At 44.8% G+C, this 19873-nt stretch overlaps 2 protein-coding genes and 1 non-coding gene across 3 annotated transcripts, besides 4 other annotated features; all 3 read left to right on the forward strand.

Moving 5' to 3' along the window:
- Positions 6326-6462: a dispersed repeat (second copy of repeat X-04).
- Positions 6463-7038: a dispersed repeat (third copy of repeat X-01b).
- Positions 6463-7339: a dispersed repeat (repeat X-01a).
- A 3689-nt stretch (positions 7340-11028) lies between these two features.
- nad4L (NADH dehydrogenase subunit 4L) lies at positions 11029-11301 on the forward strand. The gene has a single exon. The coding sequence runs from the start codon at positions 11029-11031 to the stop codon at positions 11299-11301; it is 273 nt and encodes a 90-aa protein (YP_009640797.1).
- A 181-nt stretch (positions 11302-11482) lies between these two features.
- atp4 (ATPase subunit 4) lies at positions 11483-12058 on the forward strand. The gene has a single exon. It carries the CDS (start codon positions 11483-11485, stop codon positions 12056-12058), a length of 576 nt encoding a protein of 191 aa, YP_009640798.1.
- Positions 12059-13079: 1021 nt separating this feature from the next.
- trnT-GGT lies at positions 13080-13151 on the forward strand. Its single transcript has one exon. It is a non-coding gene; the product is annotated as a tRNA-Thr (tRNA).
- Positions 18659-18844: a dispersed repeat (second copy of repeat X-03).
- Between the last annotated feature and the right edge of the window lie 1029 nt (positions 18845-19873).

The following is a 19873-nucleotide window of genomic DNA, read 5'->3' on the forward strand; positions in this document are numbered from 1 at the left end:
GAGGCAGCAACCAAGGATGAGTAAAGCCGTCAGCTTATAATGCTTCTTCTGCTTCCATTCCTTGGTTCTCTGGGGTTAATTGCCTAGCCTGTCCCGGCCCTTAGAACACGGCAGTTTCGTTTACTTTTCACGGACCTTCTTCAAACTGGCCTTTGGGCTTGGGCAAGCGGGGCCTATTGGGTAGAACATAAAAGATTCGCGGAATCTACAACTATACATATTTGTTGGTGAAATCAAGTGTTGATACATTTGATACCTCGTGCAAGTTCTAGTTTATAACCTGAAAGAGGAGCTATTTGATCTTGTTCACCGAAGCTAATGATTTGAGATCTTCTACCTTAACCGCTTAATAGCAGTCTAGTCTCTTCTGGGTATGAATCTGAGCCTTAGCATTAGTGCCTTGGATCCTAGGACTGATTACAGGGAATGGATGATGGAAGATAGAGATGACAGCTCTTCCTATGAAAGATTGTCAATACCGGGAACATTCATCTAACGATTCAACTATATTGAAGGTTTTATAATCTTAGTCTGAACTAGCAATGCTATGGTACTTGGAACTCTTTTATATAAAAATAGAATAGAAAAAGACTAGAAGTTATTCAATGAATCTACTAAGAGTAAACTAAGAATAAAGAAGCAAACTCGTTTATTTAACATAACAGAGAAATCTCTTCTTTTTAAGACTTTTTCAAGATAAGAAAAGATGCAACAAATCACTTTCTTTCTCCTTAGCCTTAGTACATATTAGTGCTAAGGGTTGAAAAACTTGAACTTGGTTGGTGTTAAGTCACCCGTACAGTATCGAAAAGCACATGTGAACCCCGAATAAAGGGACGTTTGAGCGGAGCTATAGTGCTTCGATTCCCTCTTTTCGGGTAAGAAGTGAATAGAGAAGGCTTCCCCGAGGACTCTAATTTTATGGCCTCTGAGAGGGAATAGAATCCGACTGCCCCGCACCATGCTAGCATTCGTTCAGAGTCGACAAGAGGAGGTACTCACTTCAATCTACAATCGGCGGTGGGAGCTCTTTTCTTTTGAGTAAAGATATTACGAAGGGGAAACTATTCAATTAAGATAGGAGAAGGCTATTCAGCTGCTCAACAAGACTCTATGAGCGTTGCTTGAGTTGTTGAAGGAATTAAAAAGACCCTTCGTAAAGCACTCAAATGACAATTCCTGCCTACCCTATTACATAACCTCTCACATTTGTTCGAGTGTAATTCTTCCTTTATTACTCAATTACTCATATAACTTAACTGGCTAGCTTGCCTAAGTAAAGGACTGCTGCTTTCAAACTAACTAGCCAGAAGAGGAGAGCGCTAACTTGTCTTCCCCAGCTTGCCTTTTTCAACTTTCATTTCAATGGAAGACTCCCTAACTATCTAAACTGATAAAACTGCTACTAGCTCACAAGAAGAAGAGAAGAAGGGCCCTAGTCTTCAAATCGGGATTTCATAAACCAAGAGCCAGAACAGGTTTCACCCCCATCCCACTACCCAAGCTTTTGGTGCTGCTAGAAAGCGTTCAACCGGCCAGATCTACTGAATAAACAGAGTCGACTAGATCGAGATCATAATCTGAATAATCGAGATCTTCATCCCTATCACGATCACCAAATTCAACATCCTTACTTTCCATGGTAATACCCAACAAGCATTAGCTCCCCCTGACTCGTATGCCCCATATTGGAAGGCTTCGCTCCACTAACTGGAATTGGCAAAAGATCCCTTCCCAGATTACTCCATTCAACAGCTGGAAATAAGGCAAGGCAGATCATTAATGCGATTTTTTCTTAAAGAGGAACCCTACCAAGGCAGAGAGCATCGGAGCACCGGAAAGAAGCGCTGCTCCAGGGAAACACGGGTGACGGAGCTGCAAACCAAACGGAAAGGGCGAAGGAGACGGCGAGGAAGAAGGATCGCTGGTTAGTCGAGTGAAGGACCCGCCCGGGGTTTCCTCGGCTCGCACCGTCGTAATGTAACTGTGCACAGTTATTTCTATCTGGGTTCTGTCATTCTGGGTTGTCGACTCACTCTATGCTGCAGGTTGAATTGTTCCAGAACCGCTTCCACGGAATTTTAGGGATTTTGGTCTGCTGTATCAATGCACCAGTACGGACTCCCTCTATGGATTGGTTTGTCTTAAAATATCGCATAGTTCCGAGACCACCAGATTTGAGCTGTGATCATTTTTTGTTTTTCTTTCAGTAACCAATTGAGTTTTGGTGTCCTACCCGTTTGAACCCAATCTCTTTCAATCCATGCTATTAGATCCGAAATTCCATGGACGAAATTGGACATTAAAAAACACAAATGCGTGTGTCTTTCCTCTGCCCGCTTGCATGCACATTGGGCACCTGAAAAGTCCATTCCCATACGTGTCAATCTGTCGCCGGTGAGCACTTTCCGGTTTCTCCACTGCCAGTCAAAAGTCAAAATAGACGTAGGCCTCTTCCATCTATCTCTGTCGATTTAGAGTGGGATTGCTCTGAAGAAAGATAGGGTCTCCCCTTTTTCTTATTCAATTGATAGTTAGTTTTCCGGTAATGCCCCATCTAAGAGCCTATTCGTCGTAAGCCCTTATAGAGTCATAACCTAATCTAATCCATAATCAGGCTTAAGACATGCAACCAACCTCTTCTTAGATTCAGAAAGGGGCAGCCAAAGCAGGGACTTATAAACTAGCATCAGATTCTGGACATATTCCTGCTACTATTAGATCCTTTACTCGTAAATAAACTATGGCAGTTCCTTTAGCAGCTCCCTCCGGGCCCGCAAAGATAAGAGAAGAGCAGATTCTTCCCATCTATGAATCCAAACCTCCCGAGCAGCTTGCATTAGTTGTCCTTCAAACAGTTCCTTCTCGGGCAGTAACAGCGGATTCGATAGCACATTGTGCAATTCCTCATCTGCATAGGGCATTCTCGCTAACAAAGGAGAGCGCTTCTAAGACCGTTGGGAGAAACTATTTCCTTTCCTAATCTAAATAGTTTTTATAAAAAGGGTTTTTGGCCTCAATTCCGAGCTTACTCCTATCAAAGAGACTGGCATTTTACTTCTTCCTCCCTTGTTTTGATCCCTTACTACTTGATACTAGGAGAATCAAGACAAGTTGCTTGATTGCTTGGTCCGAAAATACAGGGTCTTCAAGGAAAAGGTTAGGTGTTAGGGCTTTCTCACAGTCTAGGGACTGCCTTGCTTTTCATAGCCCTAGCTACGCTACCGTAACCAGTCGTTAGGCTTCCCATCAGATAGTTCAGTCTGGCGGCGGAGATAGACACTTTGGATTCGGCGAGCTACTCCGCTTTCACATTCAGATTATAGAAAGATGGTTACTACATTGATAGAGGCATACAAGTATTCAGTTATCCCAATAGTAATAGCCCACGGAGCGGTAATTCAGTGATCCTTAACCAATTGCGATTCCGCGCATCTGATCTTTCCTGGTATTCAAATGGTTTATTGGCGGGCAGAGACTACACAGGGGTAGAGGCCCATGCCAGTAGCACCAGTGCTCGCCCTTGTCTTCATTCACTTTTGAGCTCATCATAGGGTAAATCTCCTTATCGTTGGCAATCCCCATATAAATCGTCGGTATAAAGAGATATTCCACCAACGAACGGGCACATCATTAGAGTAGACCAAAGGAAAGAGGATTGGGATGGATTGTTTAATGCCTCGACCGGATGAGGCTATGGAATGAATAGGGTTTTTCCGTTTAGTCACTCTTAGCCGGTTCCTTAAGTTTCCACCATTGAACGTGTGAATCCTCTAAGATCAAGTATCTATCTCTGGGAGGTCTACCGCATCGCCATATGGTTGGCCTAGACTGGGCTAGACTAATATTAAAGGGAATATAGCCCGTCCTCCGGAACGAAGTCTTCGCGGAAAAAAAGAAGGATAGAATCCCTTCGCGCAATGAATCGTCTCGCGCAACCAAATATCCTCCCTATAGTAGTAGGAAAATAAGACTCGTCATCTCTATGAATAAGAGTCGGAAGTATTGGCAGTCGCCTCCTTGTGCCCGTTGTCTTGCAGACCCTCACGCATTCCCGCCACAAATATCGTAACCGCCCTGAACCTTTACCCTGCTCTTCTCCCTTCTTTCTATAGCATTGTTGAACCCCATGGAACCCTGGCCCCTTTTTCACAGAGCAATTTCATCGGGCTAATCATTTACGCAGCTTTTTCTTCGTGGAGTCCTTCGAGCAGCCCGACGCATTGTTGAACCCCAGAGAACCCAACCCTTCTACTACGCAGCAGCAACACAACCGCGCCATCAAAGACGCAGTTGAATAGAAGCTGGGGCTGGAGCAGGCTCAATCTGCGATTCTACTTTCCGAGAGAACAGGCGGTTAGTCACCTATATGCGTTGGAAGTCTTCGTCCGCCGAGCTCTGAAACCTGCCTTCCTTGCCTTACCGACTTAAAAAAAGATCTGCCTGCCTCAATACCTGCTGACTTACTGGCCGCGTTACTGAGTTCCTAGGAAGGAGCAATAAAGGGGCTGCCATTAGTTAGCAGCAAGGGATTGGCTTAAAGAATTTGTTGACTTTTTTTAGCCCAGGGCCCTGTAAGCCCTTCTGTCCCGCTTTGAGCCCTCTACCTATCAATCCCTGCTTGAAAATATGCTTCAAACGCCTCTTTTCTTTTTTTTTTAATACAGAAGTAGTAGTCTTCCCGGGTCTCACTGTTCGGATAACTTTCCTTTGAATCCTACTGCATAGGCAAGATCTCACTCTTCGTGCTGGGGGCGGTTTCACGCTGTTCATTACTTCCGCGATGTTGACTATTCTTTATTTAAGGAAGTCAGAATGGCTTACTATACCAGACCAGATTATTTATTTAAGCCTTCCCTCTTTTCGTCGTCTCCACCCTAGCCGGATTCCGCCTACGCATCGGTGCCTGGGTCCACGGGCCGAAAGCCCCTTCCCACGTCTCTTTCTGTGAGCTGCAGCACTCCAACTTATGGTTCTCTGGTTGCTGCGCTTTCCGGCTTTCTCAGATCTGGCCTCACTCGACTCCGTGCCCCCAGAGGTCGTTATTTCCCCCATTGCCTGCGTTTCCTGGTTTGGTTTATCTGGACTTTAGATCATCTTGTGACCTCTACTTATGCTGCGCGTAAGGCATAAATAAAGATGGCGAGGATTCTGAAACCTTAGCCATAACCCTTCCCCTGTCAATCCTATTAAGATCCCCGCGTGCTGAAAGTAGGGATTTCCTTTCGGAAACCTTTACTTGTAAGCAGCGCAGGATCAGTGCGTACTCTCTCGCAACTGTACTATCCCCAATGACAACAGCATATCCGAGAATAGCCTAGTTTCAATGGGTCCACGCCGATTCGGGTCGGCCCGCAATGCCGCCCACCACACAATCATATGATGTGTGAGTGAGAAGAGGCTCCAGGAAAGGTAATACCCAACAAGCATGAGCTCCCCCCCCTGAAATGAAAGGATTCAATCCAGCCGCGCCCTCGATACGGCTACCTTGTTACGACTCCACATCTGTCTGTGAATCCCAGGGCACTCACCATCCCTTTCAACCGTAGAATTCCTCTACTTAGAAAAAAACAGATCCAAATTCCTTATAGATCGCTGGATTTTACGATATGGGATGTTTGAGAAAGGATCGCTTTGGATCTGGGCTAAGTGCATCCCCAGCGTTTCTTCCTTGAGTGGAACTCCCTCTTTATAAAATATAAGTTCTCTAATTTCATAGCGATTCGCTAAAATCCGGTCTCTACTAAAACCCTCGTTAAGTAGCGCTATTTCGAGCTTTTCCTCTATGAGGATCTGTTTATCCAACAAATCGTCATAGGCTAGGCTACCTATTTGTTCACTTTTGCCAAGGAAGTGGTGATTGAGTCGATTTGCCAGCTCTTCGTGCCGCTGTTGGTCGCCCATAAGCGGCTGCTTAACCTCCAGATCCACTGGCGGAGCGCTTCGGGTTGCTACAGGATGGTCCCGCAGGCCCTCTTGGTGGGGAACCTCTTCTGCCACGTGAGGCTGGTGAGAAGGCCCGGGAAGCACCCAATGCCCGAGGGAGGCGTTTGCCTCCGGAGTGACGAGTGCTCGGCAAGCACAGCCAATCACGAAGGCCAGAGCTGCGGGGCAGCCCATTTTTAAAAACAGTACTGAAACGGCCTTCACTCCGAGGAAGCCGGCCACCCTAGAGACAAAATCAAAAAAGAATGAGTGCGCCCCCATTTGGAGGCAAAGAAGATAAAAAAAAAGAAGAAGACTTATGGGAACTAAAAATGGAATGCACGCCCGTCTGGCGCTTAACTGGAACAATAATTTAATTCTTCCGCGGCCGCCCCCGCTTAACCGACTTGAATCTGAACTACGATTCAGACCAAGTCTTACCGAAATTGGATTTCCTTTTCGTGCCATATGCGCTTATACTTTACTTTTGTCCCTTTTTGATTCCCGGTCCAATATGAGTTCTCGAAGATCTTCGTTCGAAAAGACCAGCTAAGCATCATTGGCTTGGTCAGCCTTTACCTGACCAACTACCTAATACTACGCAGGCTCATCAAACAGCGCTTTTTAGCTTTCTTCAGGATTTGGCCCGAACTGTTCGGCAGATTCCCACGCGTTACGCACCCGTTCGCCACTTTGTTCTCAACTCTTCTCACCTCCTGGGCGAGACAAGCTACCTTTAGCTAGGAGCCTCTTTTCCTTCTGCCCAGCTCCCCGAAAACAACGTTCGACTTGCATGTGTTAAGCATATAGCTAGCGTTCCTTCTGAGCCAGGATCAAACTCTTCTTTTGACTATGATTTGGCCCTACAGTGGTAGAACCTGGTGAACCGGGCGTACTACTTCTCAACCTTCTGTGAACTTTTCTTCTCTTATGATTTTTGCTACTTTGTTTAGTTTAGTGATTGATATCTTAGAGAAGCTGGTAAAGTAAAGACAGACTCTTTCGAAAGTAATGGTGGCTAGGAATGGCTTCAGTCAGGTCATCGATTCACCTTATGGTCGACTTGCTTGAATCGAAGAAGAAGAAACCCCCGGACTAGAGCCTTCAGTGCTTCTCCCCCATGAATGTGATCAACAAGAATTGATGTACCCACCATTCTAGATAGGAAAGAGATTGATGGTAAGAACCAGTACTAATCTTATAGCAAGCCAAAATAGAGTTTAGATAGGTAAGAACAAGTGCCTATTTCTTGCTAGCCAAAAAACAAGTTTGAGTTGTCGGGGTTGGATCTGAAGCATCAAGCTTCTCCTATACTTTCTCAAAGAAATGCCCTTATCTCGATCTTTATTAGAGGCTAGAGTCTAACCATTAAAGAAGGCTTGAACAGGCTTTTGAGTAAAGAAAAAAGTCACCCTCGGTAGCTCTTACGCTTGGTATGAAATGTAGTACTGCTAGTCTTGAACTACAAGCCATATGAAGGGCCCTATGGAAAGCCTATTTCGACATATTCAATCAAGACCTCTGAGAACCCCGAAAAGCTCTAGCCCATTTACTACCGAAACGACATATCCACGCCTAAGGGTCTAAACTATCAAATTCCCTTTCCTCGTATGAAACCTCAAAGTATGGTTACGCTCCGAGCAGACCAGCAGATCTAATGGATGGACCCCTCATTGCCCGAATAAGAGGTCGATCAAGGAGATATATGAGGTTAGCGCATGTTCGTAGTGATTGCCTCAGATAGAGGAGAATAGATTAGAAAGTCTTTCCTTTTTTTACAAATCTGGTAAGCTGGGGTACTTTCTTTATCGGTGACTAAAAAAAGAACACTTTCACTAGCAATTCTTTTTTCACAGCTTAAGTAAGAGGCTAGCAGAACTAGAAAGATTTTGTTTCCCCGGTACAGTGCTTTCATCTTTCACTTCTGCTCTGTCTTATTAACTTCTGCCTGATCTCATAGAACTGCTTTAGTTCTGATCTGTGCTGATCTTACAATCACCGACTCGAAATCGAGGGGCTACCCAATAGCAAATGCCGGCATATCTTCACATCCTAGTGCCCAGCCGGACAAGGAGCCTGTGTTACTAATTGGCTTGATAGTTCAAGTAGTAAAGGAGGTCTGTGGTAGTCAAGTATGTCTGTGGCTAGAGGATAAAAGCAGTGAATCTTAGTACCCTGTAAGCGTGAAGTCAGGCTTTTCTAACTCCTAGTTGGCTAGTAGAAGGATAGAGACTAAAGTTAGTTTACCCGAAGCAAAGTCAAGAGAGAAAGGTGGTAGCTCTCCATGCAAGCTATTCTAGCAAGTCTTCTGTGGAGGAGGAGTAGCACTAGGCAAGTAACTTATTTCACTAGTTGAGATACACAGATTACTCATGGTTGTACGAGCTTGAATAGTAGTTGAAAGGACCAGCTATTGAATACACATTGAACCATGGAAATAACAATCTTAATGGGCCTATACCAGAGAATCTTGGCTCAACCTACAATGCCTAGTTCTTTCTCATAATAATCTATCCGGGTCGATTCCTTCCAAGTCATCTTTGTCTTTTCTCAGGTTAATATACCTGATCTGAGCTATGCTCAACATCGTGGAGTTTTTGATCAGTCTTACAATAGGTTGTCTGGGACCATACCTGATGAAAGAAAGGAGGTCACTTGTTTAAGTCAAGCAATCGTAGAGACCGGGAAGAGTTAGCTGTGAAAATTCTACCTCTACTGGCCTCAACAAGGCAGAACCAAAGAGAGTAGTGAGGGGAGAGGAGTGAAAACCCGACTCAAGGCATAGTAGATCTATTCCTGCTACCTTACAACCTCCCCCAGTCTCGCACAAAGACAAAGAAGGAAGATAGTTTCAGCATGAAGCTTGCTTGGCTAGAAAGAGAAAGTCTTCAGCCTAGCTCGACTGAAAGGAGAGGAAGCGCCTAAAAGAAAGCCTTTTTTCGAGATTTGAAACTCCTAAGAAATCTTGCCTTCCTCTGCTGCCCCGGGAGAGTGAGTTTGTATGCCTGTTGGGTCTTTTCCTGGCTTTCTCACTAGGCAAATTATCAAGTCGATGCTCATATAACTGCATTTTGATACTCTCACTTTTCCCTTCGATGAGCTGATCTTGAATTGCAAAAGTGATAGCTTATATAACTGCATTTTGATACTTTTTTGAAGACGAGAAAGAGTTAGCCTTAAATGTTCGGTCTTTCATTTCAATAAGTAGTCAGCTGCGGGCTAAGAGGCCTCGTAGTCAGACTTCACATTGATTGAAGCAGCTGTTGGAGAGAAGGCATCAGTCAGACCTGCAATTACCGGGTAGTATGCAGCGGCAGTTTTCAATCATACAATGTGTACTCGTAGTCTGACTTTTAGCGGTAGTCAGCTGTCCTCGTTCTCCTCTTTGAATTGCCCTATTGAGTAAGGGTCGGGTCGGTGTTTGCAAAAATGTCGAGCCGACGGGGTCAGGTACCAGTAGTGACAATGGCAAAGGGGGGAGCAGGACACTCTAAGTGCTAGAATTAGATCTAACCGTATCCGGTCTTTCGAAAGAGAGTAAGCTCTTTTGTGAGAGTTCAGAAGAAAGATTTGCTAACTGTGAAATCATCTGCCCTGCTGTAAGAAAGGTAACTGCTTTCGTAGCAGCTCAACCAGTAGCCGGTGTAAGCAATTGAATCATCATAAGAGTGAAGTTAGCTGGGCTAGGGCTGTCATCCCTCCCCTTGGATGGCCTAGCTGTTGGAAAAATAAGAGCTGTGAACGTAGGAACTGTTGGCAATAACCGTTGGTAGACTTCTTGTTTCCGGTGTAGATGTTATCAACTCGGTAAGGCGAAGAACAACCAAAAATTCCCGATAAAATGAAAGATTTCGATTGATTAATTAAATCGGATTGATGGACAGATAATGGCATTGATGCCATAGAAGAAGCTCCTGGTGGTTCAGTCAGGTAATCAGTAACCGTTGCTACCCTTGCTCGAGTTTGGGTAATTGTGAAATAATCCGCTGCTCTCGTCAACCTTGCTTGGCTCTCTCCTGTTGATTATGCCTGATCTGATGGAGGAAGAACCGCGCTTAGAAATGTGAACGTAACCTTCGCTATTTCATCTCCGGCTATTGAGCAAAGTGGAAGAACTGATTGCACAATTGAAAGAATAGGCTCTGGTACTAATGACTTAACTGTTGATGGAAGGAACTTCACTCAAAGCTGGGGAAGGAAAGGAAGGGTCAATTTCGTAGATAAGAAGGGCGTCGTTAGCAGGATAAGGGCTAGACAGATATTTCATTAAGAAAGAGACGATTCGCCGAGGAACTCTAACTAGATCTAGCGAGTGTCTCCGTCAGATACACTCTTCGTGGTTAAACAATAGAATTGAGAAAATATCGTTATAATGAATGAGGAGCGTCGTCAATTGGTCAATTCATTTTTTTGAGAGTTTGCTGCTTCAGAGAATCGAGATTGAGTTGGTGTTAAGTAAGGTACAAGATTGAAAAGAATGCTTTTGCATTCCAAGTGCAGAATCCCGTTCATTTCTTGGTTAACAGCCAAGCTACCCTCATTAAGTAAGACTGTTGGTCTTGCTAAAGAGAAGCTTAAGCTACCTAAACAAAGATAGGGGAGCGCGGCACGACTATTTTATTATTTTCGGATGCAACCGGAACAAGATTTTTTGATTCTCTACGGGCAACCAAGCCCGAGTGAGCTTTCTTTTATGCTATCCCAAGAGACTGATATGGACTTCTTGGGATCCGCAGATTCTTCATTAGATAGTCTATCAAGTACTGAGTCAGAGGCGCAAAGCGCTCCACCATTTCCGGAAATCCTGGAAAGCATAAGTCATACATTAAACCAATTACTAAATGAAACCGAAAGGCAGTTACCTCCCGAATGGTCCATGGCGGACCTTGTTCGGGCTGTAAATGCGGACGATTTAAGTAGCCTAGTCAGGGATTTTTATGACTTACAATCAAATGGAACTCATAGTTGGTTATGGGAAGAGATTTACAATCTCCTCGATTTAATCAACTATGTTTTCTAATGAGGTTCTGGAGTTCTAACATTTGAATTTCTCTTACATTCTACGTTCCCGAAACGGATCCTATCAAATATTTCACATTTTCTATGATCATCTCTATTTCAGGTATTCGGGGAATCCTCCTTAATAGACGAAATATTCCTATTATGTCAATGCCAATTGAATCAATGTTATTAGCTGTGAATTCGAACTTTTTGGTATTTTCCGTTTCTTCGGATGATATGATGGGTCAATCATTTGCTTCATTGGTTCCAACGGTGGCAGCTGCGGAATCTGCTATTGGGTTAGCCATTTTCGTTATTACTTTCCGAGTCCGAGGGACTATTGCTGTAGAATCTATTAATAGCATTCAAGGTTAAACATGACTCCTAGAGAGTTAGCAAAATACGAAGTTCTCTTTTCGTTCTCTTCTTTCTTTTTTATTTTGACTTGGTTGGCAGGGTCAGGGCCTTTCTCGCTGGGCGAGCGCATCCGATTCTAAAGTCCTTTCCTAAACCACTTCCCGTTCAGTTGCTGAAAGATAGAGAGAAGGCTTTCTAAATGAGATTGAGTTCCACGAATATGCAGGCTAGAAAGATGCTATTTGCTGCTATTCTATCTATTTGTGCATCAAGTTCGAAGAAGATCTCAATCTATAATGAAGAAATGATAGTAGCTCGTTGTTTTATAGGCTTTATCATATTCAGTCGGAAGAGTTTAGGTAAGACTTTCAAAGAGACTCTCGACGGGAGAATCCAGGCTATTCAGGAAGAATCACAGCAATTCCTCAATCCTAACGAAGTAGTTCCTCCGGAATCCAATGAACAACAACGATTACTTAGGATCAGCTTGCGAATTTGTGGCACCGTAGTAGAATCATTACCAATGGCACGCAGTGCGCCTAAGTGCGAAAAGACAGTGCAAGCTTTGTTATGCCGAAACCTAAATGTTAAGTCAGCAACACTTCCAAATGCCACTTCTTCCCGTCGCATCCGTCTTCAGGACGATCTAGTCACAGGTTTTCACTTCTCAGTGAGTGAAAGATTTGTCCCCGGGTCTACGTTGAAAGCTTCTATAGTAGAACTCATTCGGGAGGGCTTGGTGGTCTTAAGAATGGTTCGGGTGGGGGCTGAATAAAGAAGACGAATAGAATAGAATTCATGTTCATGCTAAGAGAAGAGCGGATCCAATACCAAGACGACTTCTTTCCCAAGAAGTGCAGCAAGTACTTTAGGAATTTGGGGATTTCATGCCCCACGAGTGAGTTGCCAAGTGCCCCCTAGGAGGGCCAGTCTACCACAAGATCAAGTTGGAGCCTGGAGCCAAAGCCCCTTAACTTACTTAGAGTGGGGCTGGGTTTAGCAGATGGCCCCCCCAACTAGCATCTATTAGTTAAGGGGCTTGGTTGAACTCAGGAAAGAATTGAAGGAAGTCATTTTTTCCTATTTATATTCCAGCCTCCAAGGCTCTTTTTCCCTATCTTGCTGGGGAAAAGGTTGGGGAGCCCTTGTTTTATTCCAGAAAGGGAGCCTTGGGCATTGATTATCGGGCGCTCAACAAGGTAACCTAACCATCAAGAACAAGTATCCACTTTGATTGCAGACGCATATCCTTTCCCGTTCGCGTCTTTTGTCTAAACTGGAATCTGTGGTGAAAGATCAAAAGATTTTCAGGTATCATCCTTTCTTCACTCGCCCATTATAGACAAGACTGGGAAAGATTGGTCGTCTAAGGAAGGAATACCAACTATTGATTTTAGAGCTCCCGTCTTATTCAATTTTTTTTAGATGAATTTTACCAAGCTTTCGAAGAACAGTTTATAAAAATGCCACACGCTCGTTATGATTATGAAATTAGCGTTCCTCTTGGGATTGTAAAATGGAAGGAATTTCATGTACCCAAATGGGAGGAGTTCTTGAATGGACTAGGTCTTGTTGGAAAGGTTATGTGTTTAGTCCCAGGGGGCGACCCAGTTACTTGTATTGGGGCTTTCATATCTGTGGACGATAATGGCTTTATTCAGATTATTGAAACCGGTTCTTTGGAATAGTTGTTTTTGATAAGGGCTTAGTTACATTTTTTGTTCAAATATGCATATCTTTATACCTACTTTTCGACCCAAGACCTTACCTTAATCACCGGAAAACCCCTTTTTTTATTTCAAGCTCAGTGGTAGAGCGGTCGGCTGGTAACTGACTAGTCGGGCGTAGGTTCGAATCCTACTTGAAAAGCTTCCCTGGACTTTTTTGACTCTCTGCTTACTCCAGCCGTAAGTAAACTCGTAGAATGGGATGTCATCCACTGACTCCTAATTGCGAGAAGAGAATTTCCCTCCTAAGTCATCGAAAAAGAGGAGGCCTAGCTATGATATGAAAAGGCTCCACGGATGACTGGGGCTTAGGGCAAAAGAAAAGGAAGATCGTCTTGACTCTCTTAACTATGGTAAAATAGTTAGAATGTAAACGAAACACATGCTTCACTCTCGCTTTCAGTATTTTGACAAGAGGGGATCCGCCGAGTTGATTGAGTTGTCCTCTCAAAAGAAGAGACTGGCTAGAGATCTCTTTATCAAAATCTTTGGAACAAATGGTTGCCCTTGAAAATGGGTGTTTTTTTGTGGAAACTAAGACTAATTAAGAATGCCATTGCTGTTGATAGCAGTTTTCCCAGGTTTGGAATGAATTTTGCCTCCAAATGTGTTTGCTGTTCCTCTCCTTGCATAGAAAGAGTGGATCACCTCTCTCAAAGTGATATTCCTAGGATAATAGGGTCTCATTTCTCTCCCAGTCTCAATGTGGATTTCTTTTATAAAGCTCCTCTCTTCACCATCTTTTGGCTTCCTGGTTTAATGGTGCCAAATCAAAATCACAGTGTGGCTTTCTTAGGATCATGCTAGTGAGTTGTGCTTGCTGGGAAAGGACATTTTTCTTTATCGAAATTATCTCATGTCTTTAGGGGGGACAACAAAGCTGCAGATTGTTTGGCTGCTTATGGTCATACTCATTCAGACTCCATTTTATTTAATAGCTTAGGGTCTCTTCCTTTTGATTCTAAAAAGCCTGTTCATAGCCAAGGCATGTTCTTTTTTAGAGCTCCCTAGCTTGTTTTGATGTTCAGGGGTAAGGCCTTTATGTCCCCCCCTTGTCTTTTCTTTTTTTGCAATAAATAGCGAAAGCGAGACGATAGTTCTCTGTCGGGTGAGAGAAGAGATAGAGCACGGTATTCTCACGGGCCGAAGTGCAAAGCCCGGTAGCCTATCCGTAGTTCGGAAGGAAGCCCCCTATGGTCCAAATCAAGTTGCTACTTTCCCTCTGCGCTTATAAGTAGATAAGGTCAGACTTTGCTTGCTCTGAGACATCTTGAAAAGGGAAATCCAATATCAAAATGGAAATGTTTGAAATTGCTCCTTGACCCAAGAAAGGAACAAACGGGATTCGGAGCTTGCTGACCCTTATACACAGATGGGGGGTATAGAGAAAATGGTTATTCCTACATCACAACCTAAAAATCTTGACCCAATCATTGCGGGTATCCTTGAGGAGGGCCGGAAGTACCTTCCTACAAACAGAGTGGAGTGGTAAAGGCGAATGAGCCGGTTTACCCAATTAGGAACAAAAGCATGAAATTGCTTGATGGTTCTTGGTTTACGAGAATTGATTATGCTGATGGTCTATCTACAATCATCCCCTATGCCCCAATTCGATCTGATTCAGGGCAGGAGCAGGCCGTGTATTATCTCAGCAGGGTCTTCCCTAAGAAGAATTATTCGCCGATCGAGAAGATGTGCTTATCGCTCTACTTTGCAGCAACCAAGCTCCGACACTACTTCCTTTCCACAACAGTGTTGGTAATTGCTCGAACGGACCTGATTAAGTATATGCTGACCAGACCCGTGTTGAAGGGGAGAATTGGGAAGTGGATCCTAGGGCTATCCGAGTTCACTTTTCGGTACGTTCCTATGAAGGCGGTCAAAGGACAGGCATTTGCAGACTTCTTGGCAGATCATGCCATGAATGTTTTCGAACCAGTGGAGCTCGATGAAGAAGTCCTCGCCTTTGCAGAGGTGGACTCTCTACTTCGATGGATCTAGCACTTTGGGGGCTGCAGGGGCCGGAGTGGTATTAATATCACCTTCAGGCCAGGCCCCACAAGCTGCTAAAAGATTGAAGTTTCAAACCTGGCGGTATCACCGTTTAGGAAAAACTGCTTTCGTGCGGTCTCTTTCTTTTTCGGATGAAGGTGAGTGGCAAAGTCTGGTTCAACTAAGGAGTAGGTCGTCCTATCTGATAGAGCGGGTAATGCTCAAATTCTTTTTTTCGTATTTGGGGTTGACGCCGAGAAAGACTAAAGACGGGAGAGCACGCACAGACATCCTCGGGAAAGCACTAATGAACTACGCCATCCCTGACACTTATGCGGTGAGATACCAACCATCCGATATCGCCCACAAAGCTAAGAGGCCACTGGCACCGAATAATACCCATAAAGAACGCTAACCGCCACCGGCATCTGATGCCATCCGATAAGGGAGAACTCTTTCGGCAAAGAATTTTACCAAAAAGCCCGATTCGAATCATTATGCTCGATAAAAGGAAAAAGGGAAGCTCAAATAGAAAACAGCACTACTGCTAGTAAGATAGCGATCCAGGCAAGCGCCAAAGAAAGAAGGGGGCACAAGCAAGCGCAAGAATCAAAGCAGGGCAGGATCGAAGAGCTTAGACAGCAAGCAAGCGAGAAGGAATCCCTCAAAGGCACTGAGGCAAGGTCTTTCCGATGCGCGCTAAGACAACCACTCATGTCTACTTCTAATGCGCACGAACCAGAGCTCTCTCCCGGGAACCCCTTCCCTAGTAAAGAGGTACTGACCATCGGTTCTATCGTGCCCCAGTTAACGAGAGCCTCGGATAGACTAAGGATCTTAGGTGAGACCTAGAGTGCAGCCAACTAAACGCCAAAGAAATCGGAAGAAAACTTCCACATCTGAGATTCCATGTGTGACTAACTCAATTGAGAAATGCCCCTCTTGTACGCTAACGTTCTAGGATGGCAGGGTTGGTAAAACTCTCCTTGATAAATAGAGTATGGAGAGCTCGGGTGGGGCATCAACCACTGGTTGCGGGCCTGTCGAGATGCTTCCTTGCAGAACCCGGCTGTAACTCAATAGAGTGAGTAGGAAACCTTGTAAAGGCGAGCAGGAGAATATAGATCGGTCTGTCTTGTCTTAGACTAGCCCTACTCCATCTTGGCTATCTTGAGCTTATGAATAAGCTTTTCATTTTCTGCTTACTACTAGGGCTTCCAAATTACTACGCCGGGTCTCATAGCCCCTGTGACCTTCACTTCACAGCCTGATTAATGAACTTGAAAAGCGCACTTCTATAAACAACTTCCAGAGAGAAGCGAACGAGGTCTTCGTCCACCGCGACCATCCTCCAGGAGTGCGAGACAACCGGACCGCTAAACAGTTCCTCGAGGGTAACCCAAGGGGAAAGTGCGGTAAGGTGATACCATTTAAGGTAGTTTAACCACTGGCGCATCCATCCATAAAGGAGAGAGTACTCCAGGAAATATCTAGATTCCTCAGTCTCGAACAGCTCATCGGGGGGCAATATCAGCTCCCGGGGCTTAAGTTTGGCTCGAAGGAGTCTCACCAAACGCCCATGAGCTTCTGGACTGAGTGGTCGTCCCTTACCCAACCAGAAATCAAGCGGGTAAGAAGGAGAGAGCAATTTTAGCCCCATAACCACAAGATGGGAATACCGCCTCGGGCGCCTATGGTCTAGCCTTGCAAGAACACGATATCCAGCTCCACCCAGCCTACAAAGCAAACGGAAATCACGCACCGAATAACGGTGAGCAACAGCCATCAACCCGTAGGGGTGGAAAGTGTTTAATAACGCTTTTTAATGGATACCGGGGGGAGATCGACTGTCAAATCTCGAACCCTAAAGTTATTCGCGAATTCCGCGGACCCACTCCTTGATATTAGTGATTTCTCTTTCGAAATAACCACCTGCAGGAGGTCAAGGGACTCCTTGTAACGGGTCGCGACATTCTCATCCGCGATTACTACGTCATCCCCGGGGACGGCGTAGTTGGTAAACACCCTTCCCGGGTACACAAGTTCTGCACACCACCAAATAATTAGGTGGTGGGACAACGCGAAAAGAGGCCATGCGCCAAGATAGCCCAACGGGTACCCACTCAGAAATCTGACAGTAGAGCCCGGGGTCGTCACCCACGGGGCATCAAATTCACCACCAGATAAGATAACAGGAAACTAACCGCTTCGGATAAATCCTGGTCGAATAACTTGGATACAACCCTCTCAAGAAACACGATCGGCCACCTATCGGTGGCAGACCGCGGATCAAAAGAGAAGCAGACCCGCGAACCAACAAGCAAGTCGAGAGGCTTTGTTTGATTAAATGTACCGCCCATAGGTATACTACGCAGAGTATCTGCTGAAGAAGAAGGCTAGCTATACAGGGGAATCTCTCTATATATGAAAAATCAATGTACATCGACCCTTTCCTTACCCCGACGGTCTACCTTTCTTAAGGCCCTCAAACTACTTTATAAAGAGCATATGAAAGCCGGGGACTCTCGGTTGATCTTCTTCCGACTTATCCTTTGAAGTCTAGTTCTGTTCTTTCTCAAGAACTCACTCCAGCATCTGAAAAATCTAACTGAACAGTCTTCGCTACTTCGTGCCGCAACTTGGAAGTCTAGCTACCTATCCGTCTCCACCTCTGGCAATAGATCTATCCCACTCTGTCCAAGCAGTCGAGTTTCGCTTCTTTCCTGTAAGTCAGTCGATCTTGATTTGTTCTCCTCTCCCTTTCGGTAGAGATCTTAACTCTATGATTCGATTCTTTATTCTATTCTCGAATTTAGCTTTATCAAATAACTGAGGATTCGAACTGAATAAGAGAGAGCGAAAGACTTCCCGCGTAAGAGCTCTTCAAACCTTGTCCTATCGAAGCTGCGCTGATACTCCTGGAAGTGTAAATGGTTTGAAAGAAGAATCATATATGAGAGAGAAAAGATTTGGCCAAAAGGATAGCCAAGAAAGATGCCTGCTTTGGCACGGGGATCCTCTGTTTTCTTTATGCCTAGTGGGCTTGTGATTGTGGGAAAAGCAAAGGCAGCCACAGGGGGATAAGAATAAGTGGGCTTAGTATAAAACTTCTGGAGAAGACTTTTCCAGAGAGCATGGGTGTAGGCATTTTTTTGATTCAATAGGAAGTTGTGAGAATGCATTTTCCCCCAAAAAAGAAAGGGATAAAGGTGCGAAGCGGATTGCTTCATTTTTTTTCATGAAGCATGAATATAGTTAATAAAAAAAGATGAGACAGAGTCCACAAGGACAGCTTTCTTTATATTAGATGCCAGCCTTATAGAAGATGCGACTAGCGCATTGTACTGGCCGTAGGGGACTCAAGCCTTCGTCGATTGAGAGGAGCCCCTCGCCTCACTCGGAAACTCTTATCACGACCTCTCTCATGTATAAGGGGAAGGCTCACCGAGATGATCAAAGGCTGCCCAGAGACAGGGGCGGAGACTAGACTAGCTTTCCAGGATAAAGAATGCAACCAAGATAGGGATGAATGACTCTACTGACAAGTTACGGGATACGAGCGTCATCCCCACCCCTGCTTATACAGAACCAGCTCAATTACATAGACCCTGTAGCGAGTTGGTTAGGAGGAAAGGAAGCCAGTGACTCCCCGTCTTTCTTATTTAAAGAGAGTGAAATGAGCCAGTAGCTCTGGGAAAGAAGGAAGAGAAAGGGAAGGAATCACTATAGTTACTCAAAAAAAAGGTTCGGAATCGAATCCGCTCAAGCTGTGAACAAAGAAGAAGCTCTTGCCACTGTCGGTCTAAGCGCAGTTGGAGGAAGGGGAGATGGGATGAGTGAGGTGGGCCCCTTCACACTTTCGTTTTCTGGAATGAAAAGAATGGATACGACAGTGGTGCGCGTAGGAACCACAGGGATGCACTTCATGGACAAACTTGGGCTGAAGATGGCATTTTTGATCGCCTAGCCATTCGTGCGTGCAGGCAGGTATGCTATTTGGTCAATCCGGGATGATGAGATAGGGCGAGAGTGGGTCTGGTTGCGATCTTCTGAATGCTGAGGAGAGCAAAGAATGGATCGCATTCACTTTTAAGTCCCTCCCCAAACTCATTTTACGAGGAATAACCAAGTGCGATAAAGAGCAAGCGAAAACCAACCCTTGCCTTTATCTTAACAGAGATTACCTTTAATAATGATCTAATTGCTTGACGAAAGTATAGGAGTCGGAAGTTAACCAACTGACTACCCTTCCTTCTCTTCTGAGATAGGGAAAAGGAACTGAAAGAGGTCTCTCTTGCCCCTTCAAGTTTACCTACTACGGTACCGGAGTGAATATGATCTCCACCAGACATACGTAACGCTTTAGCTAGTACACGCAAGTAAAGTGTATACCATGATTCTTCTGTCTATCAATAATTGCATGCATTGCGCGGTGGATGTGAAGAAGTAGGCCATTATCTCGGCAATAATGAGACAAGCAGATGCAACGTTGACTTTTTTACTTTTTCTCTAATACCTCTTGGGGGCTTTCCCAGCCTGCGGTGGTGGGGCTTTTGGATCCCAGGCATGTGATGATCCACCTTTCCTCTCATGAGGATATGGTTAAGGCCTGGACTAGGGAATCTCATATTATTGACAGCTCCTTGTTTAGGTTATTTCGTTGGTCGCCTGATTTTCATCCTAGATATGAATCCTCTCTCTCTGCTGTTTGGATTCGGCTTCCCTACCTTCCCTTGCCATTTTTGAGTCCTGCATACCTTAAAGGTCTTGTGGGAACCTTTGGACGATTCCTTCGTGCAGATGAGCGCACTCTTGCCTTGGCTCATCCCATGTTTGCTCGTGTATGTGTTGAGATGGATGTCTCTCAGCCT

This window comes from Lactuca serriola, mitochondrion (assembly GCF_051521515.1).
Source record: "Lactuca serriola mitochondrion, complete genome".
NCBI lineage: Eukaryota > Viridiplantae > Streptophyta > Magnoliopsida > Asterales > Asteraceae > Lactuca > Lactuca serriola.